Source organism: Paramormyrops kingsleyae, chromosome 2, assembly GCF_048594095.1.
Source record: "Paramormyrops kingsleyae isolate MSU_618 chromosome 2, PKINGS_0.4, whole genome shotgun sequence".
NCBI lineage: Eukaryota > Metazoa > Chordata > Actinopteri > Osteoglossiformes > Mormyridae > Paramormyrops > Paramormyrops kingsleyae.
In genome coordinates, this window is record NC_132798.1 from 41,055,522 (window position 1) to 41,082,821 (window position 27,300).

The following is a 27,300-nucleotide window of genomic DNA, read 5'->3' on the forward strand; positions in this document are numbered from 1 at the left end:
CCAGAAACTCTGCCATAGGTTTGGGGAGACGAGACTATGCCAGCAAAGCTGGCCACTCAGTTCGGCTGCCTCCTCACCAAAGCTGGGGCCCCTGAGGCCCCTGTCCTCGCGGCCTCCGATCACGCTGAAGGTCAGGTTGTAGTTGGGCTTGGCGGGCTGTGCTTTCGGGGGGGCACTCTGTGGAGCCCAGGGTTTCCCGGGGCCGGGGGCAGCAGGCCGGCTCGACTGCCACTGGGTTCCGCTTTTTGCCGATGGGGCGGGTTTGGTGTTGAAACTGGGACCCGAAAAACCAGCAGTAGAGGAAGCAGCAGCTAGACACCAACAGGAAAACAGGATAGGTTTTTTAAAAAAACTCATTATTTTACATTATAAAAACATACTATGTAGTCTACATATGACTATAATTTGATATCCTGCCCAGGGAACCCATTAGTCCTCTGAAATACTGATTTATACAGTTTGGTGAATTATATCTAGTTCTTCAAATACTGTGTATTTTTTATGCAAAATGCACCACATTTTTAATAAAATATGTTATAATCAGGTCTACAGCAAAGTGCCACAGCCCACCTCAATCTGCCACAGACTTTGACTGGTGACTCACCAGGCATGGTGGAGCCCAGGCTGCCCAGGTCAGCAAAGGGGTCAAAGCTCTGCGACTTGGTTTTCGAGAAAGAGGAAATTCCAGGGGCTGGAAGGCAGATAAAATATCTGTTACCTTATAAGACCTCAGACACAGGTTATATATAGACTACCTGTCCATCCTTCCATGCACAGACAGTCGTATCAGAACACCTTCCAGTTCTGCTTCCACAGACCCAGGAAAAACCCTGTACCTATGAACTGGGGCTTGCTGGACGGGCCTGACTTGGCTGCGGTGCTGGTGCTGCTCCCAGTCCCGCTCGAGCCCCAGCTGTCCCAGCCCCCCAGCAGATCAGGCTGGCTGGCCGACGAGGTCATCTTAGTTGGCTCGTTCGTCAGCTTATCTGTGCAGGAACAGCGAAAATCCACGTCATGCCAACAGCATCACATAGGGCACTCCACCTGGATCTAACACCCGTCGCTTACATCCTGTGCGATGTAGCACACAAGAAAGCAGCTCTCGCCCCAGTATCTGGTTAGGATATAGATTTCAATACCAAAATGAATGAAACTTGCACCAACAGTTCACATGATTTTGTTTGACGATCAGCTAACGTCTCTCTGAATGACAATAATATTCAAGTTCCAAAAGAATAAAGCCCACCATTGCCATAACTTCTGATAATCAGCGGCAATGTTTACCACCACTCAACCTATGCGCCCCCTGTTGGCCCCAAGCAGTCAGTACACTAAATATTAAATAAACACATTCCTTATTTAGGAGATGTTAAAACAGAAGTTCTGATAGCTAGCTATGATCTTCTACTCGCTAGCTATCTTTGTAATTTTTGAAATATCTGAGGGGGGCAAGGGACCCCAATGTGATTTTTGTGAGTGGGGGCCCAGAAGCAACAAACCTGCCCCAGCTGATAATATCAGGACAATTAAAAAAGGGATTCCTGATACACATCACAAGCTGGTTTAAATTCAGTGGTTTAAATATTAAATAGTGAGCAAGGTTCATCAGGCACTTGTTCAACGGCATTCCAGCAGAGCAGGGGACAGGGGCGGCCGTGCGGGGGGATGAGGAATGAGGGACGAGGGATGAGGAATGAGGAACGAGGGATGAGGAATGAGGAACGAGGGATGAGGAATGAGGGATGAGGAATGAGGAAGGGCACGTACTGAGGTTGAAGAATCCTGAGACGGAGCTGGGCGGTGGTGTCGGGTTGCTGGCTGGGACGCTCGGGGCAGCATCTTCTGCACTCAGGAGGTCCCCAAACAGGTCTGGCTCGGAGTGCAGGGGCGGTCCCATGCCGAACGGGTCGAACAAGTCACTGGCTGGGGGGGGGGGGGGGGGGGGGCAAAGTGACATCCAAGGTTTCATTTCTGCTCCATAAGGGGAACCTGACGACCTTCAGACTGTACAGACCTCACAATCTGGTTTTTGTGAGTCTGACTTTAGAGTGTAAAGCACAGAAGTTCAGCAAAACCCTAAAGGCTGGACCAGTGACACCTAGATGTGCCACTCTGTGTCGTACTTGCAGTCTAGAGCCTACATTTTCTGTGTCTATATCTTTATATGCTAGCTAGATAACTAGCCAAGTTTCAATTTTAAAGTCGGGTCAAGATGATTACAATAAACTAATAATCATTCGGACATTTCTCAGATTATTGCAGTTAATTGTTTGCCATTGTTTTTTAACCATATATTGGTGCTATAACATGGGATTAATGATACAGTAACTAATCATTTAGGCTGGCTCTGGAACCATTGTTTTTTATATCATAGACTCAGTGGCCATGTTCAGGGGTGCTGCTAGAGATTCTGGGCCACATAAAAGCATAACACATTGGACCCCGAACCTGGCCACATTATTAGGTATCCCTAGCTAGTTCCAGGTAGGGCCCACTTTCACCTCCATAGCTGCTTCAGTGGTAGATGAACTGCGTGTTCAGAGAAGCCTTTCTGTTATATAGGGCTGTTATTTCTGCACTTATCTTCCCATTAGCTTTAATGAGTCCATTCACCTATGACCTCTCTCATCAACTCATCACTCCATTCTCTAACTTTTAGCCATCATAGCGCATGAAAATCCTGGGGGGGGCGGGAGCTGTTTCTGAGATGATGGAACCATTACATGGGGCACCAGCAATCACGAAACATTCAAAATCGCTTTGGTCACACAGCTTAGCTGCGCTAAAGCTTAGCCACACAGTAGCTGAGCCTCTCCAGCCTTTCTGCGGCCACATGATTCGTCATCTGCTGGAGCAGGCTGTTTGCAAGCCTAATAAACCAGACCCTGTGTGTACATCTCCATATAACAGCCAATGACCTGTATATTTGTTCTAGAAGAATAATCAATTCATCTATTCTGGTTCATCTCTGACCTCATTCCTGCTTAGAGAGATAGTGGAAAATGCTGGAATATTACTTAAGTGAATACAGGTCACTTAAATGTGACTGCAGATTGAACAGAAGTGATGGATGCACTGTGACTGCTGCAGATACTTACATTTGGAAGTTGTGGGGGCTGTACCAGCTGCAGGGGGGGGCTGGATGTTCCCAGAGGGGCTGCTGAAAAACAGATCTCCCTCCACACCTCCTCCGATCAGGTCGGCGGTGCCAGCAGGGTCAACGCGGGCGGCCGGGGCAAAGAGGTCGTTGAGGAGGTCGCTGTTGCTCGATGAGGTCTTCATACCTCCGGAGGCAGGGGGGGGTGCCGCTGGAGCCAGGGGCTCGGAGTTCAGGCCCAGCAGGTCCACGCTGTCATTGTGGCCCAACTCAGGCGGCTGGGGTGCCGGCTCGGCCGTGAAGAGCGGCTCGCTGGGCTCCCGGGAGAAGGGCTGGCTGTCCTCACTGAGGTCATTGCTTCCCGGACCCGGGTACGAGCACGGCTCCTCCTCCGAGGGGTCGCTCAGATCGTGGTCTTCCGCTGGACTGTCTGGCTTTTCCTGATGCTCAGTCCCATCTGTGGTGGGAAATGGGGAAGAATTGTGGAGTTTGACAGGGGGGGAAAAAAACACAGGAATCAAACAAAGCAGAGAGTACTGGGGGGGGGGGAGACTTTAAAGCCTGGAGAGAAACGCTGAGACAGAAGCCTGCGCAGCTGCAGCAGGAAAAGCAGCAGATGTGACCATGCATGTGCACCTTATTTATAGCCCTGCTGAGCAGCGTTACCCAAATCTGAAGGGGGAATACAGTCAGAAATTACCAGTAAAAACCAGCAGAACAACAGTAATGTGACAAACAGTCTGGGGTGGCTTTCCTGAACTAAGTAGTTTGTTATCTAGTACTTTAGATTAGCAATCAATCAGCACGCGTTTCCTGAAACCCTTCGTAACTGAAGTAGTTCTCATTCGTAGATTTACGAGGGCTCCGACCCACTCCTTATTTTCTACGTTGATCTTTATTTGCACTTTTGCCTGCTATATGAACCAAATGCATATTGTTAGAATAGGCTAAAATGGTTACACAATTTTTATCTTACAATCATACAAATATAAAGTTTACTCACTAGTGCACATATAAGATGATAATCTACATAATGAGCTAATCAAACTTGCTATGTAATCAGTCATATCTTTTGAACCGCACGACCAGCAACGGCAGAGAATTGTCAAAAGACGACAGCTTTTGAGATAACGTCCTCTAGGACGTTGCTTTTGTGGGTGGCCATGAAGCCCTTGGGGCATCTCATTAATGAACAATCAGCTGGCCTGGGGTGAAATAATGAGCCTCCTAGGTCTGGTGCTGGACAAATTGAAAAAAGGAACAGACAGAATTTTGCCCTCAGTGCACCGTGCAGCTTCTGAAAACTCTCTGCTTCTATGCCACTGAAGGATTCCTGCAGACCTACAGATGCACATGGCTATCCTAGTGGGCTAGGAGTACACATGATGCTTATATCTGTCCAGCTTTGGAGTGTGTCAGATGGCAAAGGATGGTGTGTTTGCTGGTGGCTGATTAGTGTGCTGAGTATATTCATTAATTCTGGAATGACAAAGGTTTTTGGGAAACGCACGTAAATTCACTCATTCTTTACCTACATCATTCTTCATCTTGTTCATTATTCACCAAGATCGATCACTTTTGGGAAAGCCACCCCTGAACTGATTTTCACCCTCAGTGACAAAACTCAAAAAGACCAAACTCAGCAAAAACTCTGAATGCTGTTCACACCGACCTGATAAGCTATTAGCATGGAGGTATTTTAAATACAGCTTTTAATGAGCAGCCTGCTAAGTTACTGCACATAGCTGCTTAGTTACTGCAGTAGTGTTCAGCAGCTGGACATCCCATAATCAGCACTGGAACGGCTGCTCACCGTCCCAGTCCAGGGTCTGGAAAAAGTTGTTGGCATTGGTGTCCATGCTCTGCGGGGACTCCGGCTCCGTGGTGGAGCCCTCGGGAGTCTGATCCAACTGGGGCGACTCTGCGTCGTAGAAGGCTGTGGATCCGGGCTGACGTGGGAGCTCTGGTTTGCCTGGGGGTACAGATATGGCCATCAGTCACCTGGGTCCCGCTAGCCATCTCCACCACAGGTCAGATTACTGCCGACACATTTCCTGTAAGTCCAGTAGAGAGGCTAGCATTCGGAAGGGTGCTGCCATTTGTTTAGGCGTTTTACTGGGCAGAGTGGGCTTCATTTGAGCAAAGTCACATCAGTCTTGGGTGTTTTCCAGAGAAAGTTTAACATGTGTGGCCAGTCTTTTCTTCCCAGACTGGGGTCACTATTCTGACTGATTGTAGTACTAAAGAAATAAGATGACACCACCTCAAGCAAAGAAGCTATGTAATCTCTCACAGCTCACCAAACTTGGCGAGAATCTCCTGCTGCTCTTCCCGGCTGGAAAAGAGGATCTTGGGATTAAGGCCCTTGGTGGCAAAGTTCTCCCAGGGCGGCGTCCTGTGGCTTGGCCGATCTCTCGGCTCCACCTCCACCTCCAGGTTGACCTGGAAGAGATCTGGGTACTTCTCCTGGATGTCGCAAGCGTCCAAGTCATACCTGTTAAGAGACGGACAATGGAAATTTGTATGTATCCCCCAAATGGGTACAAACAAATCCACCACCAAATTGTTAAAACAAGTTCTTAATTTTGATATTTTAAATTTTAACAAATGTCATATTAACTCTTCTGGAGTTCCAGTTAAACTCAAACGCTTCTGACTTATTAGATAATGATTTCGAAACATAACATATGTCAACATTAGCAGCATAACTTTGCTAAGTGTAGTAATATTCTGAGGGGCATTTGCAGTATTTATTATGCTCTAGATTTAAAAAGAGCCCATTATGTTACGCTGTTACCATGACTGACAATCAATATGCAGACTGACTTGATTGCATTTGTTAATTAGGAGCAATGCAGCCTATTTGGAAAATCATATGTATGAATTAAGTTGTGTGAAAGAATAATATAACATTCTGCTATTCTTAAGAGCTGAAGTGGAATTGGCAGTATTAGTTTTGGCTGCAGCAGAGTGGAGCAGCACAGCACTGCTGACGAGGCACGCGAACAGTAGCAGTACACACTTGGCAAATTTGACAGTAGTTGCATTTCTGGGCACGAAACCTGTGTGGAACTGGATCTGGAACATCTTCATGGAGGCCATCTGCAGGACGACAAACATTACACATGCGTGTGAGGGCCTTCAGCTACTCAGACCCGGCCTCAGGTTACATGATTCTTTATTGATTAACTAGAGCAGTGTTTCCCAGTCCAGTCCAGGACCTGCAGACAGTCCATGCGTTTGCTCCCTCTGCCAGGGAGCTGGGAAGGAGCACGTGGGCTATCTGTGGGTCCCCGAGGGCCGGGCTGGGAAAGCTGAACTAGAGTATAAAGGTAAACAGCAGGGCTGGGAATCGGCAGTGACCGGCCAAATCGGCATTATAGCAATACACGTTTGCCGATTTGATATGCACCTCAATTTTTAAACCAATTTTGCTGAAAAGCATTTCAGGTCTACGTTTAAAGTAAAGACAAGGACTGTAATGGTACACTTGGTTACAATTTCTGCCTTTCAGTTACAGTATTTTCAGTTTGGAACGCTCAATGAAACAAATTCATACATTTCTTGACAAGCTCCTCAACATGGAAAACATACTAATTGAGCCTTTGAGTTGGTAATAACTAGTGCTAGAGAGCTCAAAGACCCTCCCACATCACATAAATCAGTAGTTTGGGAACATTTGGACTTTCCAATAAACCTGCCAAGAACATAGTTGATAAAACTAAGAATGTCTATTGGCTCCGTTATATTGAACTCTCAAATTTTTCTGGAAACACATCCAACATGCTAACTCATTTTACTTCATCCCTGTATGTGCTTCTGCCAGGAAATTCATACCAGGCTTTAAAAAAAAAACAAAAAACTAACACTAAGTTCACACTACATGATTTTACAGCCCGCTTTCTAAAAGGTTTTGGTCATCACCGACAAAAGCCTCAGATTAGAAGCCAACCAGTGTCTACTTGGTGCTTGCAAATCAGCGCTCAATCACTATTAGTTCAAAGATGCAGCCAGACAGAGTTGCCGATGCGTCCTAATCGCTCGTCAGATATCTAGCATGCTTTCTGGACCTGCTGGCAACACCAAATCCTGTAGTGTGAAAAGTATCGTGACTGGCAACGAGTGTGACGACGAGCTGCAGCTGAAGAAAGTGCAAGACACGGGTGAGGTGAAACCCGAGGTAGGAGTTTAAAAAAGGTGCAAACTGTTCAATTTGTTTAGAAACTGTTCTTAATGTTTAGAGATATTCAGTGAAAGTTTACATTTCACACATTTGCGGTTAGTCGTGGTTTCATACTGAGATTGTGCAGGAAAAGTCTCTGCACACACAGCACTGGGTCAGGCCCTAAACAGAATTAGGCTGCATGCAACTGGGAAAATACAATTTCACCAACCCATGTTTAAACTGATGTTTAGAAATCAATTTTTTAACTCTCACTGCAATATTAAAATCGGCATCGTGAAGAATCACAATTTGTAACAATCAATTTCCCACCCGCCCCATAGTAAATAGCTATTATTACAACCATGGGAATATATTTCATAAAATGAGGATTAAAGACATTAAAGGGGCAGGAGAAGACGCTTCCTTTAGCTACTATCATGACACGGGGGTGGTGCTTTATGAGGTTTGACAGCCAATAACACTGATCGCAATACTGCTGGATCTCAAAGTGGCCACAACAAGAGTGTCCAGGGACCTTCAATGCATATAAATAAAATGAAAGACGATGTCAGCCTTACCTTGGCCTGCAGCCGGCCTCCCAGGGTGGAGCGGGCATGGTAGATGACAATGAGCACATCTCCCTGCACTGTGACCCCGAGAGGGATCTCCGCCCGTCCATCCTCGATTTTAAAGTCCCTGTGAAGACAACGCGTCCCATTAATAAACACTATGGCCATCTTCACTTATGTTAAGAGGTACGCCGCTGACACTGGTCATTTAAACAGAAAAGCAAGTCACATCAACACTGACATTCTTGGGGTGGAAAAACTAAAAACAGTGCCAGGTCTTCATCACTGAGTCACAGCTGACACTCAGCGGTTCCTCACACACATGCGTCATCACACTTCGCAACCACTCCAAAGTCGTGGGCCTAAGCTGATAATTCTCCATGTGATGCACTCTTAAAAGGCCTTCTGGAATTTCCATTCTAAGCAAAATGTGGACATTCAAGGTCACAACCAAGGTCAAACAAGACCAGGAAGTCAAAGAAATGTCATCTTCCTTACAGCTGGTAACTAAGACTTATTTACAAAACATCTGAAACGGAGCATCGATGAGTCACTGGAGGCAGGCAGCTTCTGGCGGTGACCAGCACAACCTGACAGCTCCAGATTCGAGCAACAAAGTCCACAGGCCACCCAGGAGGCTTTTTCCATGATAAGGAACCAACTGACCCACAAACGAGCCCTTCAAAGGGAGGAATCGGAGAAGAGATGCAGGCATGTATAGGGATGGGACATTTCACATGAAAGGGCCATGAAATCAGGTGCTGCAGTGGGTTAGGGACTGAGCTTGTAACCCAAAAGCAACAGGCAACCATCTCAGAAGATGCTCAGTTATTGTATCCTTGAAAAACTAAGAATCTAAATCAGTGTGATCCATAACCAACTTCATGCAAGTCACACTGGATGGAAAGACAGATAATATAATAATATGATGTTCACAGCGTGTTTGCAGCACAGACATGGAGTGAGAATGGTTAACAGTGAAGATGGCCATCTCACCTCATGCGGTCGTACTCCAGCGAGGTGGTGGCCACACGCTCTTCGCCCACATACACCTCGCAGAATGGGCGACAGCCGTTGCGCGGTTTGTTGAAGAGCGGCACGGGCGTCATGACAACGGAGCGGATCAGGATGGGCTTGCTGTGCGGAATGATGGGCTCGTCGGCCATCATGTCACACATGTACTCTATGTACCTGGGGGGTAATTAGCATTTAATGCATAGAAGGCAATCTGATAAGCAGGAACCTACGTAGGATGAAAGAACTGGGCGGTGACTTCCGGATGAGCATGATTACTGGTGCTTGCTTTCTGGCACTGGCCTATACCAGGCGATGTCAACAAAAAAAGTGCAATATTTTAATTTAAAAAATATTGGGATAAGTGATACCACCTACACATATACATACGGTACCAAGAGTCAGTTTAATAATCCGGAGAAAAAAACATGACCAGGGGGACGACGACACTGACCTCTTGTGGGAGGGTGCGATTCCTGGGGGACAGCGCTTCATGCTGAACATGTAGACAGCCGCCTCCGCCGTAGTGAAGAGGCGGCAGAAGCACAGGAAGGAGCAGACAGCCACCGCGGAAGCTGCGCGGCCGTCCTGGGGGCACGGAGAGGGGGGGGCACAGGTCAGGGGGGCTCCAGGCAAGGGTCAGCACGCTCATGTGACTCTCTCTCACCAGACAGTGCACGATGCAGATGTTCTTCTGGTCCTGCTTCAGCCAGCCATGCATGCTCTTGCAGATGCTGTAGAGGTTCCTCAGGTTGGGTGCCCGTCGAGCCTGCCAGCCGCACTCGGACACCTGAGTACGGAAACAGCATTTCTCCACTAAACCGACTTGCATAAGCGAGACCCACAAAAACTCAGGAGAACGGTCGACTTAAATAGACTGATTCCTGCGGGGGGATTTTAATGCCTGCCCAACACAGATGCTAAAAATAACAACAACAACAATAATAAATACAACAATAAATGTATATTAAATATTTTTTTCATTAATTCAGACAGACACCAATAACTATAATCTGACGATTACCAAAAAGGGTTTAAATTAAGCAGCTGCAAATTAGAGTTGAACCAGTTTGCAATTTTAAAATACCGCTTAAAAGCTGTGTCAGTTGCATACGTATGAGAAACTAGTTGCATCTTCCATAACATCACAGCAACAGTCACCAACCAGCCGACTGCAGTGCACATCCGGACAAAACTCCATGGGGAGAACATGCAAATTACACAGTGAGGCCACTGGGGGGTTCAAACCCCCAGCCCAGGAGCTGCAGTGCAGACCACCAAGCCAGCCACCCGACACACCATAAAGCCAGGTTCCCCAGTTCCAATCCTGAAGGGTCACACCACAGTTTACGCATTTCCCTGCTCAAACCCACCTTACTCAGCTCATCAGCTAACTGCCAGCTTTAGCAGGAGTGTTCCAGCAGGGAAACCTGCAAATTGTGTTGCAGACTGACCCTCCAGGACCGGAATTGGGAAAAGCTGCCATAAAGCATTAAGTTTCATTAAAGGGCTTCCTTAACGCAACCGACACGTTCTAATGAGTCAACGTCATTCGGTCCTTCAGGGGCAGCGTGTTCCCAGCAGTGAAGCGTGACCTTACTCTGTTATGGAACCGGGACGGCCGGTACGAGCGCTTGGACAGGTTGTAGACGGCGTAGTGGCCCGCGTGCCGCGAGTCCAGGAACAGACGAACGTCCTCGATGTTATTCTTGATGGCTGACTCGACTCCTTCTGCTGGGAAGGACATGACTGCAACAGAGGTCAGGCGGTGTCAGCTTCAAAGGGAGGAGTCATTTAGGCCAAAATGCCCCCCAGGAAAAATACTATAACACCTTACAGCTTAACATTCAATAACCACAGAGGAAATGGCAAAAGGTTTTGCCACATTCTCACACTACATTAGGAATATAACTAAAAATATAAGTGAACTATTTGACAAACTATTGTCGTGTTTTTACATAATTCCCAAACACAAACATTATTGCGCCAATCAAATGCCTGTAAATCTGATAACCAACCCAATCCCTAATGATTTATTACTCTATTAATTCAGAGTTAATTACGGTTAGCAAACGAACCTGCAATTCTGGATGTAATATAGGAAATGTCAAGGTCCCCTTTGGCATAACTGTAGGAAGAGAAATGACATCAGTAAAACGTCGCCTTCGCTCTGTAGACAGAGGTCTCCCTCTGGGTGTTCCGCCGGGTCAGTGACCCTGGCACAGTCGCTACACTGTTGTCTAATTCTGGAACCCGTCCATCTTTATGTCATCCATCTGGACTGCGAAACTCACCAAGACATAGGAGTAGCCTGGCACCAGTGCCTGGCTTAACCTCTTTCTGCGTACTGATATTGTTAAAGGAAGTCAGATCTAGTGCACAAGGATGCTGCCATCATTATGGTAAGTCCGTCACACTGGTGTTTTGAGTGCCCAGAAGGATACAAATTCCATTATTTCAAGTTGTAAGTTTCATTCAAGGTGTGTCATCAGTTACCACAGCGGTTGATTAAAAATAAAAACAATTTGTTTGGTTAGACTCCTTTTACCAGCCTCAAACTTGATTTGTTGCATAGTGCAACATGAGTTAATAGATTACAGAAGTGCTATTAAAACACGCTTTTAGATAAACACAGTAAAGACAACAAACATGGCAGCCACTTTATTATGCTCGACGTGAAAACAGGCCCACGATTTGCTGATGCGAAGACAAAACAATGATTATCGACGTCAGACACAATCCCCATGTTTGTGTTTCCAAACAAAACAAGTGAGAGAGGGAGGGAGAAGACACAGGCAAAGCCGACTTCAGCACACAGCACGGGAGAGGGGTCACGCAGATTGTCTTCAGTCCACTACAAACCAACACAAACGAAGAGCATCCAGAGCCTTCATTTACCTTGGGCTGCTAGAGGATGAAGATTTAGCGCCATGAGGGGTGGTTGCAGTGTTGTTTGGGGTGGGTGGGGTGGGGTGGGGTGGGGTGGGGGCAGAATAAAACAAAATGGACAAATAATAAGTTTGATAACCCAAGTCACATACAAATGGAGATGGCAGGAAGGACAGCAGCAAGTGAAGTAGGACTCTGAGCACCAGAATGACCAGAGCACCAGTCAGAATGACCATCTCATTATGATTAGCAACACCGTGAAAATACATACATGTGCAAGAAAAGGGGGTACTGCCACTTTGCAAGTTTTTTTTCTTTTATCTCCATTTATTATTTGAACAGGAAATTAATAACTATGACACCAGGTTAGGTAATCTGTCAATGCTTCTATTATAGACACCAGAGGCTGGAATCAGCTAATCCTGGCATTACCAGGAAAATCTCTCATATTTATCCATTTTCTTACACTCCCTCTCCTGGACGTAAAGCATCCATAGGATGCACTGATAAATTATGGGAAAAATAAAACAAGCTTTCATCTTTTTATCTAGTGTCATCTTATTTGCATATTTTTATTTTAGAATGACTACCCTGTCAATTAACAATCAAATTTTGCTCACTTCTAAGGGTGTATAACTGGCCCTGTTTATGTTGTACGAATCAACGCAGCTCACTTCTGCACAGAAAATGCCAGTATAGCCGGCACCAGTTAATGTGCCCCAAAATAAGCCAGTTCTCCTCAATTATCACAGCAAGTTGCACTTCTAATGTTAACCACAACAAAGGGAACTCATAACTCCTTGGCTGAAGATATGCACATTGTATAAAAACGTGACCTTAAACTGACAGTGCCATTATTCACACAAAAGCATGTCTGGGGCCACATGTTGATCAATGATAAAATGTATGTAAATTAATGCTTAGAGACCCATCATCAGGCATTTGAGACATGGGTACTTTAGAATCACAAGCCGAGTCTGATCCCTAATCTGTAGGGGTCAAATTACTGGCAGCAGAACAGCAACAGTTTGACTGATGCTTAAGGTGTGAATGCAGCATGAGGGGAGATGGGACCCTAACTAGAGCCAAGATGGCCATCTGCTTCAGGCTCTCCTCCTTGTGACTGTAGCTACAAGATGATAGATAGTAACTGCACTTTAAGGCAGACGCTTTTATTCTTAATTTCATCTAATGATTCCACGGCATGAGTGCGACTCACCTGGCCACTGACTGGATCATCTTGGACGAGGTGTCCTTGATGTTGGTTAGGAAGCGCTCTGTGCCGCCTTTCAGGATGTCCAGTAAGCCACCACTCATCGACTGGTCAACATTGGATCCATACAGACCTGGGTGGGATGAGGAGGGTTAGCACTGATGCTAAAGGCATAAACGCCACTGTCTGATGACAAGGCAAGTTTACAATAGGTAAGCACTTAGTGTTCTGTACATACTCACCATGTCAATATGCAATTAATACCGAAAGCGCCATTTTTTCCAAATAATGGAAGTTGTAACTATTATTTCACATTTTAGCAAGTGGGTTGACACAGGAACAAATTGGTTTCTTTAGGGATAAACATATAAATTACAACTGGACAAAAAGACTAAAGACCCAGATTAAAAAATGTTTTGTGTCTTTAGACATTAAAATAAAACAAAATTTATATCAGACAAAAGGACGTCTAAATAGATATAAAGTCAGCACTTGGCCTTACAGAGCATAGACTGTGTTAGTCTGAGAGCAACTAACAAGTAGGCCTGTCATGATAAATTTTGCTGGACGATAAATTGTCCCAGGAATTATTGCGATAAACAATAATATCGCAGTGACGTCATATCCACCTGTACGAAATACGGCTCACTTGCTTCAGGTTTGAGTAACTATGAGCGCAAGAAACGATAAACTTGTGTTTCAATAGGAGTCTGCTTTGCAGCTATAACAGCTGCCACCCTTCTGGGAGGACTTTCCACAAGATTTTGGAGAGTGAAATAATTTGTCTATTCATTCAGAAGAGCATTTGTGAGGTCAGGCACTGATGTTGGATGTGAAGGTCTGGTTCACAATCTCCATTCACACCACAGCTATTTTTCTAAATGAAATAAGACCAGAGTTACTCTTACTGAGAAAATGATACAACTGAAAATGCCTGAGATGCATGACCTGAGAGAGACGCCACAGCACCACCGACTTCGCTCGTCATTTTAACGGAGAGAGGAGCAGCTAACTTAGGTCTACCAGGCTTAATACACATGCCATGGGCTGGCTAGAGTTCACACCTGTCTTACAGAGAGGGGCGGACTGGACAAGCTGGGTGAGCGGCCAAGGCCCTGGGCAGGGCCAGACACATAACTTAGACAGACGGTCCGAACATACGGAGCCAGCAAGCCCTCAGGAATAAAGCAGTTTGGTGGGGGGGGGGTGCCCAGGAGGTCCACAGGCCACGTCAAAGGCACAGCAGAAGGCAGAGGCAGGCACGACCCCCCATCTGTTGGGTCGATGACACTTTACACCCCCCCTACCCTGAGCGGAGAGCGGTTTACTCATGCGGCCCCTCATTAGACGCAACAATCAACTGCATTTTCTGACACCCCAAGCAGAGCACTGACTTAAGGAGGGCCGACTAACTCATTGGTGTTTACTCCAGACACCGGGAAAGATCTGCGGCAGCATCAGACTGACATGCCATTTCTTCCATTAATGCTCCCAGAAGAGAGTAATGAGTAATAAATCTACTGGCAGAAATTTTTGAAAATCAATGATTAGATCGTAACCATCTGCACGTTGTAATAGCAACAACAATATTACAATAATAATGTTCAGCAGGTGCACACAGTGACTCACAAAGAACCAAAAGCAAACTGCTATCAAAGTGGCTACAGCACAGCATAACTAAACACACGACAGCATAGCAGCATTAAGCAAAATACAGACACAGGCAGCAGTGTCACGACAGCTTGTAGACACCCACCTGCATTGTGGATGTTGTTGCTCTGCGTGGGAGGCTGGGGGCCCGCCTGAGGGGCCCTGGGGGCCCCAACGTTGCCGAATCCGCCATTCTGCTCCAGTAGCTGCAGGGATTCATAGCCGTCGTGAGTGGCCTTCCAGCAGTAAGTGTTCAGCAGACTCATGACTGTACAGACTAAACCCAAAGAGGAGCAGAGAGGCAGAGCACCGTGCACAGAGTGTTTATGACGCCCAGAGCGTCGTGAGAGCGCCCAGCCACACTGGCCAAAACTGTCCTCTGCGCTCGGCTCTGCTCCGCTCCACTGCAGTGGGGGGGGCGTAAGCGCCTTAGTTCAGGCAGAAAGATCATCTCAAGCTACATCAGTGGTCAAACAGAGCGGGGCGGGCAGAGCGCCCCCTCCGCCCCACCCCCGCGGCTCACGGGTCCCCACGTCTGCCGTCTCGAGGGTGACGGTGCCCAAACAGAGCCCTGGCGCGTACGCAACCCTGCTCTCTCGTGCGTCCGGCTGGCCCCGCTCCGGTGCATGAGATCAGTGGCCAGAGATGGCGCCGCTCGCAGGCCCGCCGCAGGGGACAAGGCGGCTTTTCTTCCAGGGTCAGGGGCTAGGCGAGGGGGGGCGGAGGAAGCAGCCAGCAGGTTCTGAATGGTCCTTCTGAGGCCACTGAGCAGCAGAGCACATTTGCATGGAGGGCACGCCGTTTGTTTGTTTGCGCCGCTTGTTTGTTTACACTGCAGAACGTCGGCACACAGCGTCGTGAGCCGCAGGCACCGGAGCAGACGGCCCAGTGAGCACTGGGCTTTGTGAGATAACATGCCACAAGCATCCTGCGCCCCCAGTACAGAACCATGGGGAATCCAAACATGGGCTATAGCTGATGTTAATATACAGAGCATGACAGGTGACTGTCATGTAGAGCCTTCAACAAAAAGCTCAGCAAAGTTCACAAATAACGGAACCTTCAATGATTGTGCTCATTTCCCATAACAGCAGAGAGCCTGAAATCCATATCGGGGGGGGGGACCCTGGATGGCACGCTACCCCATATCCACTTCACATCACACACACTGGCCAATTTAGACACAAATTCATTGAACTGCAATCCCCATACTCACAGAGCTGAGGGCCGCCCTACCTCAGTAATGGGGGATTTGGGGTTGACGTTTCTAGCAGCGGCCACCTCCTGCAACTGGTTCACCACCTCAGTGATGGACAACCTCTCATCTGGGTTGATCTTCAGCATAGACCCTACGAGTAACAACACACATTATAACACAGGGTGCTTCTTACAGATTTCATTTGCCCTTTTGATCACCAATCAGTGCTCCGCCACTTCTGCTGCTGGAACATGTTAATGCATAAACCATACATATTACAAGCTATAATTAAAATAGCCCAATTCCTCACAGGCCCCATGGATCAAGCCTAAAGATATAAGGGTCTACTGTCCATTCAAGTACGGTTCATGGGGGGGGGGAAATACAACCATTTCAACTCCAACCCCAAAAATACTAATGTGCCTCTCCCTCCATAACAGCTGCTCATTTAAAGCAAGTCAGCATTATACTCACAGCACTTCCTTGAAGACAGACAAGTGATTAGTCTGGACTATATTACTACCATTGAGAATCAAAATCCAGGTCTAATTTAAAGTTATTGCTCTGTTTACAAGCCCTGTTCCTCAGCCGAAATTTAATTTCTACTCTGCTGCATCTAACCAAAATAATAACTTGTGCTGATGAATAACAGGTACAATTGACCCTAAAAAGTCCTTTTCTTCCCTTTAACCACATTACATTGTTTAAAAACAAATACAGTGGAAACCGCTTATAGTGATCACGGTCATAGTGGTCAACCGCTTATATGGATCAAAAAGCTTGGGACGAAATCATTCCTATAGGAATATTGTTTAAATAAGTTGCTTATAGTAATGAAGTAGTCTGCTTACAGTGTTCATTTTGGGGGTTTTATACATGACAACATGGAAAAATTAAACTACGGTAATTCTTTTTTTTTTTTTTCTTTACTTTTGTAGCCCTGCTTTGTCTTGGAGTAACCCTTCTGCTTCTGGTTAGCTACTTGCGTGCACAGTAAACATGATGGGAAAAAGTCATTTTCTCTCAATGAAATATATAGACTCAAAGCTTATGACAAACCAGACAAAAAGAACCAACGAGATGAATCTGTGAAACAACAATAAGCTATATTTTATATACAGTACTGTATTATAGCGTATTTGGGCTCAGTAATTTAATTTGTTGGGTACAGTAATTTGCAAAGTGTTTTAAACAGCTGAGTCAATAAAATTCAGTAAATAGTGATGCTGTCCTTATATTAATGTAATATGAAAATGTCAATCAGACGGAAATCTGCCGAGACAAAATAATTTAAAAATTTGTTATAATGATCATCCACTTAGAGTGATCAATTTCACCCAGACAGACGTGATAAGTAAATGCAGTTTGCATTGTACATCACTCCTTATGTGCAGCAGGTTTCATTCAACTTCCCAGCTGGACATAGCTTAGGTCACCTGAAGGTATTCTGCTCCATGACTGAGAAAACGGGGGTGGGGGGGGGGGGGGTTAAGGTTTTCAGAGAAGAACTCACGGGTGAGATCGTGAAAGACTGTGTACTTGGTGTCATTCTGGGGGATGGTGTACTTCCCATTGACGATCTGCAGTTTCGCCCCCTCCTCAAAGGGGTGAACTTTGAAGCAGAGCAGGTAAAGGATGCAGCCCAAAGCCTGCAGAGAAAGGAGCAGGGATACCAAAAAGGGCCCAAAGTGAAGCCTGCGAGGTCTATTCATCAGCAAGGACACAAACTCTCACTGGGTGCCAGTTATACAATATTACTGAAATGTAAGGCTGGTTAAAGCCCATTTTATTTCTCTTCTTGCCGACCTGGATGGAGAGGATCACTGGCAAGAAAAAAATACCTCCTACATTTCCAGCCAAACTGAATATACCTACAAAATGGGGGTCATGTAACCTCCAGAGTACAGACCTCTGCCACCGTGTAAAGCACTTGGATTTAAAACCCAACCCTGCTGATGTCAACACAGGGTGACAAGAGCAGGAACTCTAGTCAATCAGGTTATCTAAACCACAGCACTGCACCTAAAGCGGCAGAATGGAGATTAAACCCAGAGTTCTAGCTGTTGTGCCCTTGAGTCACTTAATATTATACTTAAGAGATTCAAATTGTAAATAAGCAAGGAAAGAAAAAACACCATTAACTATAAATCAGAAATGAATGGTAAAGTAACACAAAGAAAATTAGTCTCTGAGTAGATGTAAAACAAGTAATGAAGTCATTTTTCCCCACTCACCCATATGTCCTGCTTCTCATTGATTGGGTAGTTGGAATACAGGTCTATCATCTCAGGTGTCCTGTAAGCTGGTGTAGTGTTCCTGGTTATCTGGGAAAAGAGTTTCAATACAGTTCTTCCATGTGTAGTTCCACTCAGACAGAAACGGTACCTAAAATGAACTCAGCTGATGTCAAAAATACAGATTGCTTCTGAAATTGTCTGTAAGCATTTATCTTTTTGCAGCAGATCAACACGGCCATTATGTTTCAGTGATGGCTTCCTCTCTTTATTTCAAGCCATGTCATTCATACGCAAGGGGCTCCTTGACATTGAGCAAATGGCCCTAAATTTAATTGTGTGTCACCAGGTCGGGAAATGCGCCCTGGAGGATGGCGATGTTTGGGCCAGACGCAGTTTCCCTGGCTTCAGCAGAGAAGCCTGCATCAATCGTCCATTTCATTGACATATGGGCGACTTTATGGAAATGTGCAAACAAGGTCAGTGGTGACCCAAAGACTTCTGGAAACAATGTGGCTTGTATCCTTTCTGCTGTCAATTCCAGGATGAAAAACATTCAAGTAAAATAATGAAATAAAAATGGGTCACAAGTCTGATAAATTGCCATGACGACCAGCAGACAGAGGTGAGCATTATGGGCTTTAAACCTTAAAGCCTGTCGTCATTTTCAGACCTTGTTACACTTTTCCAGGATAGTATTTAACTAGCTGCAAAACAGCAAGCCGTGTGCCTTGAAAGACAGAAAACGCCATGTTCGGTGTCCTACCTCATCCTCAACCATGGACCTCTTCTGAGCGGACCAGCTGTAGTCGGGGTAGTAAGCTATGGTGGTAGAACTGCCAAAGTCACACAGCTTGATGGTGCCTTGGTGACTGATCAGCAGGTTCTCAATCTGCAAGGAAAAAGGCCAATTGTCCAGTGGGTACTGGCTCATCCATGCTGTTTTTGCACATGGCAGCAGAGGCTGGGATTAGACCTAGATTCGGAGCCTGGACAATCTAAAATACTAGCAATTCCCCAAGCACACATTTCCAAGTGATGGATTTTACTTTTACAATGCTGTCTTCCAAAATGCTTTCAAAATTCCACAAATATGTGACCTAGCACTGGAAGAATTGTGCTTCCTTCTAGTCTTTGACTTCATTCTGTACATTAACTACCATCCCCTGGTAAGCTGTCACCAGTCCAACTACTTCCAGACCAAGGAAAGTGCCCGGAAACATTTCGCTGTGCAAACAAAGGGAAAGTGAGGAAGTAACACAAATTATAATGCTAGTTCAGCAATTTCAACAGCTGCATTCACATGAATACTATATGAAGATACACAAACATCCCAACCTGATTCACCAGTCCAGAATGATTATTATACACTATATGGACAAAGGTATTGCTACACCAGACCATTATACCTACAGGAACTTTTACATCCCATTCTAAATCCTTAGGCATCAATATGGAGTTGGTCCCCCCTTTGCAGCTATAATAGTTGCCATTCTTGCAGGGAGGCTTTCCACGAGACTTGAGTGTGTCTGTGGGAATTTCTGCCCATTCATCCAGAAGAGTATTTGTGAGGTCAAACACTGATGCTGGACGTGGAGGCCTGGCCCTCAATCTCTGTCCTAGTTCATCCCAAAAGTGTTTGATATAGTTGAGGTGAGGGCTCTGTGCTGGCCAGTCAAGTTCTTCCACATCAAACTCACTCAACCATGTCTTTATGGACCTTGCTTTGTGCACTGGGGCACAGTCATGTTGGAACAGAAAAGGGCCTTCAACTGTTCCAACAAAGTTGGAAGCATAGAATTGTCTAAAATGTCTTGTTCACTTCACAGGAACTAAGGGGCCTAGTCAAACCCCTGAAAAACAACCCCATACCATTATCCCTCCTCCACCAAACTTTACAGTTGGCACAATGCAGTCAGGCAGGTAATGTTCTCCTGACATCCACCAAACCCAGACTTGTCCATCAGACTGCCAGTCAGTCCACTGAACACTTTTCCACTGCTCCACTTCGTAGCTTCCAATTTGCAATAATACCACTTACAGTTGACAGTGGAATATGTAGCAGGGAAGAAATTTCTTGAACTGCCTTATTGCAAAGGTGGCATCCTATGACAGTACTGCACCGTTACACTGACCTCTTTAGAACAACCCATTCATTCACAAATGTTTGTAAACCTGACTGCATGGCTAGGTGCTTGGTTTTATGTATCTGTAGCAATGGATCTGAATGAAACACCTAAATTCAGTGGTTAAGAGGTCTGTCCCAATACTTTTGTCCATATAGTGTATTTGGTGCTTAGAGACTGTGTGTAATTAACATCTTTCTAGGTTTATCACAAGGACTCTGTAATAAGTGGGTGATTAAATATTGCCTCTTCTACTTTTGGGCAAAAATAATCAATCATATCCAGTGTCATCCACCAGAGGGTGACAAAACGCATATTCACCCCAAGGAAGTATTTTTTAGTTTTCAGTACTCCTGAATAAACACCATAGACTAGTGAGAAAAGTTAAACAGAAGTATCAGGAAATACAGAAAGGGAATACAGTGTAGAAATGTGTCCTCTTTCTGGTAACACTGAAATACATAAAATACTACTGCAAAGGCGCAGTTAGTGACAATCTGCACAGCTGTTTCATACTGACTTTTAAGTCCCTGTGTATGATAGGTGGCTTCTGCTTGTGCATGTGCTGCACGGCGCGACATGATTGGTAGAAGATCTTCAGCACGGTGTCACATGACATGGATCCCTTAACTTCAATTCTTTTAATGAAGTCCACTAGTTGACCTGGATCAGAGAAATGGACAAAGAAACCGTCAGAATCCAGTCGCTTATTCTGTAGTTTTTAGTCTTATGTTTACGAATTTATTTTTTTGCTTTTGTCACAACAGAACCAGCTTCTCTGCTGCTAATGAAGCTCATTTTGAATCATCATTCAGCAATCTGACAAAGAGCAAAGCAATTAGATATTTACACCATAGATCTATCATATCGGGATATTTTAAACATGACTTCTTATGTTATTTATTTAAAAATCTGTCTCCCCCTATATTGCAGAATATAATCAATTAGTAAACAGTGATCCAGCTTAGAACAACAAGAACACATTTCAGTTGGATAGAACAGTTTAAGCTAGCGATGGGCAACATGAGGATAATTACTCGTTACTGGTTGCAATTGTATGCACGATAAACATTATCGCAAAAATTGCAATACAGCACTATTTAATACTACTATCATAACAGAACAAACTGCCAAGCACCAATCACATGATGCCACAATGTCAGCCTGCATAACAACTCAGCGCTGTCTGTATCTGTCACCATGGCAATTATCTGTCTTAGTGTATCTCAATTTAGGGACTAGACACTGAACTAAAAACTTAATTGATCTTTTCATACCAGTTAGCTAACTTGGTTTAAAAGAATATTCCAAGGGACAGCTAAAAAAAAATGCTGCACGTGTAACACAGTAAGCAATGCATGGTCATAAAAGGGATGGACACGCTGTCGAATAAACATAGCATGTGGCATGGCTGACGAGGGAGAATTAGTTCCAAAGAATTATCTACTTCGATTTGTGTGGAAGCGGTACATTTATAACAGGTGGAAACACAACCACTCTTTTCAAATGCTTAACTTTATTACACATATTCCAATGTGTTCAGTTTGTAAACAAACAAAATCGTGATCTATATCATTATATGACATTTTGGCCATTTCGCCCAAGGCTGGCTTAAGTGTTCTTTATGCTTTATTATTTTAAAATGAGTACACACACATACAATGAGAGCTATATATTAGTGTTGTGAAGTAGAAAGTAAAAGAAAAAAAAAAGGAAAAAAAAAAAGTATTTTCATATGTTTGATACAGAATGGTCAACAAAATACAAATGTTTACAGCATTATATACCAATGCAATATGACTGTTACCGTGCTTTACCCATGTTATCGCCAGTGTAAAGATGTTTTTACAGCAGATCATTCGAGAGATGTACTGATTGTTATTATGCAGAATCTTTATTTGTTCTACCTGCTCTGCTGGACATGCCTGGCGTAGTGCAGACAGAGCAGCGATCACTGGTCAGTGCAGAGGTTCCATAAAATCAGTCAGTTTTAGACGCTGGTGAGATATGCAGCTGCTATAAGGGGCACCATTTTTCTTTTTAATGTTATGCAAATTTAACCCAGAGAAAATGTAGGCTATGTATTGTTGTTGCTGGACTGCGAGTTCCTGACATAGTGAGAATCAGGCAGTACCCTACCTCTACAGAGCTCAGTGAGGATAAGAAACTCTGCTTGGCCGGTATCTGACTCCTCCTTCCCGATGGATGCTGCTGAGCAGAACTGGACCACGTTGGGGTGACCAGAGAGCTTTTTCTGAGCACAAACAGTGAAGGAAAATATCCTTGGATCTAACATGTGATTGAGTGCCACCTGGTGGCACAATAGGGAGAGGATTTTTTTTTTTCCTTTTGAAAGAACCGAAAACAATTGCTTTGAAGTCAACTAGTTTTTTTCATATTAGCAGTTCAAAGCTTTGAAAAACTTCTTGTAAGTTAAAAAAAGAAACAAAAACAAACAAAGGCTCAGCGCCATAATATACAACTGGGATGAGTTTATATAGCTTACATTTGTTTAATAAAATCTGGTATTAAATGGGTTGATTTATCTACACACTCACATATGAGACCTGAGTGGCCATTTGCATATTAATGACTGACAATAAGTGGCCTAAAAAGAGTGAAGTGAAAGGAGATCCTGTTTGGACAGAAGGACGACCACCTCAATCACCCTACATGGGCACAGAGGATATAGCGAACCGTGGTTTCCACGGAGATCTAGCAAATTTGACGAAGCACAAAAGCTATTAGCGGCATTGCAAGCTTTTCTCGAGCTCGGTCTAAAAGGCTGCAGAATGAGGGTGTGCGCTCATCAGGTGTTCTTATGACGGGAAAACTTGCGTGGCATTCAACTTTTAACAACTGTCCTGAAGGGCACCCCCTCGAACTGCACTCCGCAGTTTCTAATACTACTGCCCATTCAGTCGGCTAAAATGTCTGAAAATGACTAACTCACTTCGTCGGTATAAAACGGGCCATTCAGTGCTGCCTGTGTTACTTTCCTAACTGCAGTGCCTGCCAGTGAAGCAGACCACTAAAGTTCAAGCAAAATTTAAATTTCAAAGAGCCAACGTAAAATTTCCAAACAAGGAACTTACCTGCCAATTCATTACAATTTTAAAAAGCACTGATTCCTCTATTTCAGTCTGACAATCAGTATTCCTGATAAAGCAAGGCGGTGCACTCACATACCATTATAACCCATCAAATCAAAACAAATTCTTTGAAAAGAATATCAAATGAATAATCCAGACAATCACAATAAAGCAAACCAAACAGAACCCAGGGACTTAGGATGACCTTAATTCAGTATACAAATGCATGCAAGAAAATGCTCCAGAAAGCTGTGCCCCCCTTTCACCCCACATACTGAAAAGGATACCATAAAGCAGACCTCCTGGATGATGGCCTTATTCTTTTCTTCCTCATTGGACAATAACCTCTGCAAATAGACACAGAACACCAAGCACAAGTTAGATGCAAAGAAATGGAAATATGACTAGTGCTCAAAAAAAATCAATGGAGATTCTTCTCTTTAAAAAACATCATTTAAAGCTCATGAAAGGGACAAGGACAGATCAATATCACATAAAAGTCAGCCTAAACGTAAAACCAGTTTTTACAAACAGATGCTTAAATGCATAGATTAGAAATATTCTTGAATCAGTCGTGAACATACCATTGTCTCTAAAGTTTCCCATTCAGCAGACCATTAATGCAGCTTGAAATACTACAAATCATTCACTACACTGATGACATTTCTGCACGATAAATGTGCCACAAGTTAAGGCAAACACCACTTTGAGGAAACATTGGAATTTAAACAAATCTTAAAATTCATTTATGAACAGATTCACAGGATTTGTCAGATGAGATCAATGGTAGCCAACCAAACTCCTTAAGGTCTGCAGGAAGAGCTAGTCGATACTCTGCTACAGCAATGAATTGCCTTGTTGAATTATTTAGTTGGAAAGTCAGTGTATTCACCTTGTGTTTCCTGGGAAAAAAGTTCCCAAACTCACAAGTGTCCCTACCCATTCCATAAGTCAGTTATTTTTACCTCCGGATGACCTCATTATCCTAGACAACTACTTTTCACGTCCATAGCTAGGTGAACACGATGTGCTGAATATATAGAAATTAATGGAATATTCTGGCCTATTCAAAAAATGGTATCGGAACCACTTCCCTAGAAGTCAACAAACAGCTGATCCCCATGTTCCTTGGAGTCAATGTGAAGGTTTTGCATTTGCAAAAGAACAAATTGTTACTTCTGTCCAGATGTGTATTGACTACATGTTAATCAGTAACAGCCTCTACAAATTGTCTTTCAAACTTCTTGGTTCATGAAGTGTAACTCAGCACCTTCGTCTTGGGCCCACAGCCTTCTGCTACTAACATACTCAGTTCTAACAAAATCCCTAGGAGGAGAAAATTACTAGTATGCAGTCAGAACAACAACAATGTAATCCCCAGACAGCCCCATCACCCCCCCTACCTAATCCCTACTCCTCCCATATCCCCCAACCTCTCTAACACCACACTAGGTTGAGCGGTATCTAATTTTTCAATCCATCATATCATCCATATATTATATTGCGGTATAAGGTATTTTAGCGGTATTTCCAAAAGCAATGGTATTCCAGTATCTTAGCAGAGGGGCCCCAGGATAAGATTAGGCAATGGGGAGGAGGGAGTTCATCCTCAACATAGTTTGGTGAACGAAAATACCACAAAAATACCACCCAAAAAAACTGAGGTATACTACAAACACTGCGGTAAACCGTATTACTATAATACCACCCAAGGATACCCTACACACTCTCCTAAAACTCCTTAGTAGAAACTATTCTAATTTGATGTATCTCGGTGTAATCAGGTTCACCAGATCTGTGCCTGTCGCTGTCCTGTCAGGTGCCACCACTGACCTGGACTTGGGCTAAGTGACACAATGAAATTCCTCAAAGGCAAATTTCGCTGACCAACTCCTGATAAAATTGGCAAAGCTAGTGGGGGGGGGGGGGGGGTTAAAATTCATATTTCAGTACCACTGACCTGTGCAATGTTCATAAAAAGTTTGCGAAAGACCCATCGAATACTTTTGGTGAATACTTTTTAATGTTCATAAGGTGAAGTGTCTTCTGTGGTGACACTTCCCTTTGCTGTCACAAAGCGGCGTTGCTTCAGTCTTTTAGTACAAATCTGATAGGGCTCAGATCGGCACCAAAACAATGTGCCTGCAAAGTCTGGAAAAGATCCAACAATTTCGAAGTTATCAAGCTGCTAATATCAAGTGTCTGCCTGTTGCTATCACTGTGTGCTGCTGCTTCGGTTTTGGGACAATCTGTCTCAAAGTTTGATAAGTTCCACTCCGTAACAAATATAATGTCTCTTCAAAGTTGGAAAAAATACCTTATGTATCACCTGTCCAGGGAGTATAATTACAAGCAGACACTCATAACTAAATGTATTTTACTGAACTCAGCACAAGCACGACAGATTCCAATGGAGGAAAAATCAGTTTCGGAATAGCTAATGACAGCAGTATTACTTGGTACACAGATGTGTTCCATTACCATTAGGTGAGCAGGGCTCCTGACTAACTTTTCCTGCCACCAACCCCCAAGTTATTTCCTGTAAGTTGGAGGACCTCCTGATAGGGTTGGATGTAGATTAACATCATACCCAGGATGAAGCAATTGCAGGTTAAGGGCCCTGCTCAAAGGCCCAACAGAGCAGAATCACTCCGGGCATTCACGGGATTTGAACCAGCAACCTTCCAGTTACTGGCACAGATCCCTAGCTGCAGAGCCACCACTAGGACTGAGTTAGAAAGCAGTGGAAGGCTGTAGGCCTAAGACAAAGGGCGGAAGATACCTGCAAATGTGACAATTTGCAAATAACAGTCATGCACCCCTAACCTGTACAATAACATTAAAAGTCTACTTATTACCAATTTCTAAAACTAGGGCTGCAACTAATGATTATTTTGATAATCGATTAATCTGTCGATTACTTTTTCGATTAATCGGGGGGGGGGGGGGAGGGGTGAATGAAGACTTTGCGTTAAGTAATCTGAATAATTGCATAAAATAATCCAAAAACTCCACAACGTCACATAATACATCAGTGTCTCTCTGACCCAATTTCAGCAAATTATCGTCACATTCTGGCAGAATTAAAACAAGACTGCTGTGTCCGCCTCCGGCATTTTTTAAACGTTTTTATCAGTTCTCCCAGAATTCATCACATAAGCTACTCAAGGCACGCCATTGGTTCTCGTCACCTTTTTCTTTTATGCCGGTTGGCATTCATCTTAATGGTACTTTACTGCCACCGTGGCTTTGGTTAGCTTACTGCTCCCAAATTAGGAGGTAGCCACTGTACTTATGTGTATAATAACGTAGACCCAACTAATCGATTATTAAATTAGTTGGCAACTATTTTAATAATCGATTTTAATCGATTAGTTGTTGCAGCCCTAAAACAAACAGTACTGTACTCTATGCATGTCAAATTACTATGTCATTTTCTATCGAGACCTTAATACATTAAGACATAATACATACTGAACATAGTAAGGAGTACATAGGGAGTACATAGTACATACTGTACTGAATATGGTAAGGAGTAAATAGGGAGTACATAGTACATACTGGACATAGGGAGCATTCCGTTTCGGATTCATTATAACAAAAACCTACATTAATGGCACCCAAATGTGTAAAAGTTACTGTGAGAAACGCAAGATTGCATGATCACAAAACATGCAAGTGAGGTTGGTTGCTGAGACAAATATGCATGGCATACCAAAGCCAAGACTTTAATATGAAAGACATGGCATACAAATATTATGCATTACTAATATTTATATATTATACGATTTTATGTGATTGAAAACATTTTCAGTATTGTTTTTGACTTATGCAGCCATTTCTGAAATCTTTCATCAACCTCCAAAAAAAAGACTCATTTAATTGTTCACGACCTACACCATGTGAAATGGTTACTGTATTTAAATCCAAACATTAACTTTAATAACTGTCATCATCACCTTCTCATTTTGCTTTTTAAAATAATCAGCTACAGACCGCTTCATTTTTGGAACATGTTCACACCACAGCTAAAGGAACCGTTTACGTGTTTTA

General features: G+C 44.1%; 1 protein-coding gene across 1 annotated transcript in view; it reads right to left on the reverse strand.

Annotated features, from left to right (window-relative positions):
- Nucleotides 1–27,300, reverse strand: part of gak (cyclin G associated kinase) — a 36,653-nt gene that overhangs the window by 4,030 nt on the left and 5,323 nt on the right. The window contains exons 3-25 of the mRNA XM_023832265.2: nucleotides 23,535–23,594; nucleotides 22,295–22,409; nucleotides 20,676–20,818; nucleotides 18,796–18,921; nucleotides 18,030–18,119; nucleotides 17,309–17,444; nucleotides 15,834–15,946; nucleotides 14,704–14,803; nucleotides 12,954–13,080; nucleotides 10,924–10,973; nucleotides 10,446–10,594; nucleotides 9,513–9,635; nucleotides 9,300–9,433; nucleotides 8,828–9,022; nucleotides 7,841–7,958; nucleotides 6,120–6,199; nucleotides 5,398–5,591; nucleotides 4,911–5,069; nucleotides 3,099–3,554; nucleotides 1,768–1,923; nucleotides 837–986; nucleotides 605–691; nucleotides 78–311 (exon numbers count right to left, since the gene is read on the reverse strand). Of these exons, the coding sequence (XP_023688033.1) occupies nucleotides 78–311; nucleotides 605–691; nucleotides 837–986; nucleotides 1,768–1,923; nucleotides 3,099–3,554; nucleotides 4,911–5,069; nucleotides 5,398–5,591; nucleotides 6,120–6,199; nucleotides 7,841–7,958; nucleotides 8,828–9,022; nucleotides 9,300–9,433; nucleotides 9,513–9,635; nucleotides 10,446–10,594; nucleotides 10,924–10,973; nucleotides 12,954–13,080; nucleotides 14,704–14,803; nucleotides 15,834–15,946; nucleotides 17,309–17,444; nucleotides 18,030–18,119; nucleotides 18,796–18,921; nucleotides 20,676–20,818; nucleotides 22,295–22,409; nucleotides 23,535–23,594 (3,295 nt within the window). The remainder of the gene's footprint in view (nucleotides 1–77; nucleotides 312–604; nucleotides 692–836; nucleotides 987–1,767; nucleotides 1,924–3,098; nucleotides 3,555–4,910; nucleotides 5,070–5,397; nucleotides 5,592–6,119; nucleotides 6,200–7,840; nucleotides 7,959–8,827; nucleotides 9,023–9,299; nucleotides 9,434–9,512; nucleotides 9,636–10,445; nucleotides 10,595–10,923; nucleotides 10,974–12,953; nucleotides 13,081–14,703; nucleotides 14,804–15,833; nucleotides 15,947–17,308; nucleotides 17,445–18,029; nucleotides 18,120–18,795; nucleotides 18,922–20,675; nucleotides 20,819–22,294; nucleotides 22,410–23,534; nucleotides 23,595–27,300) is intronic.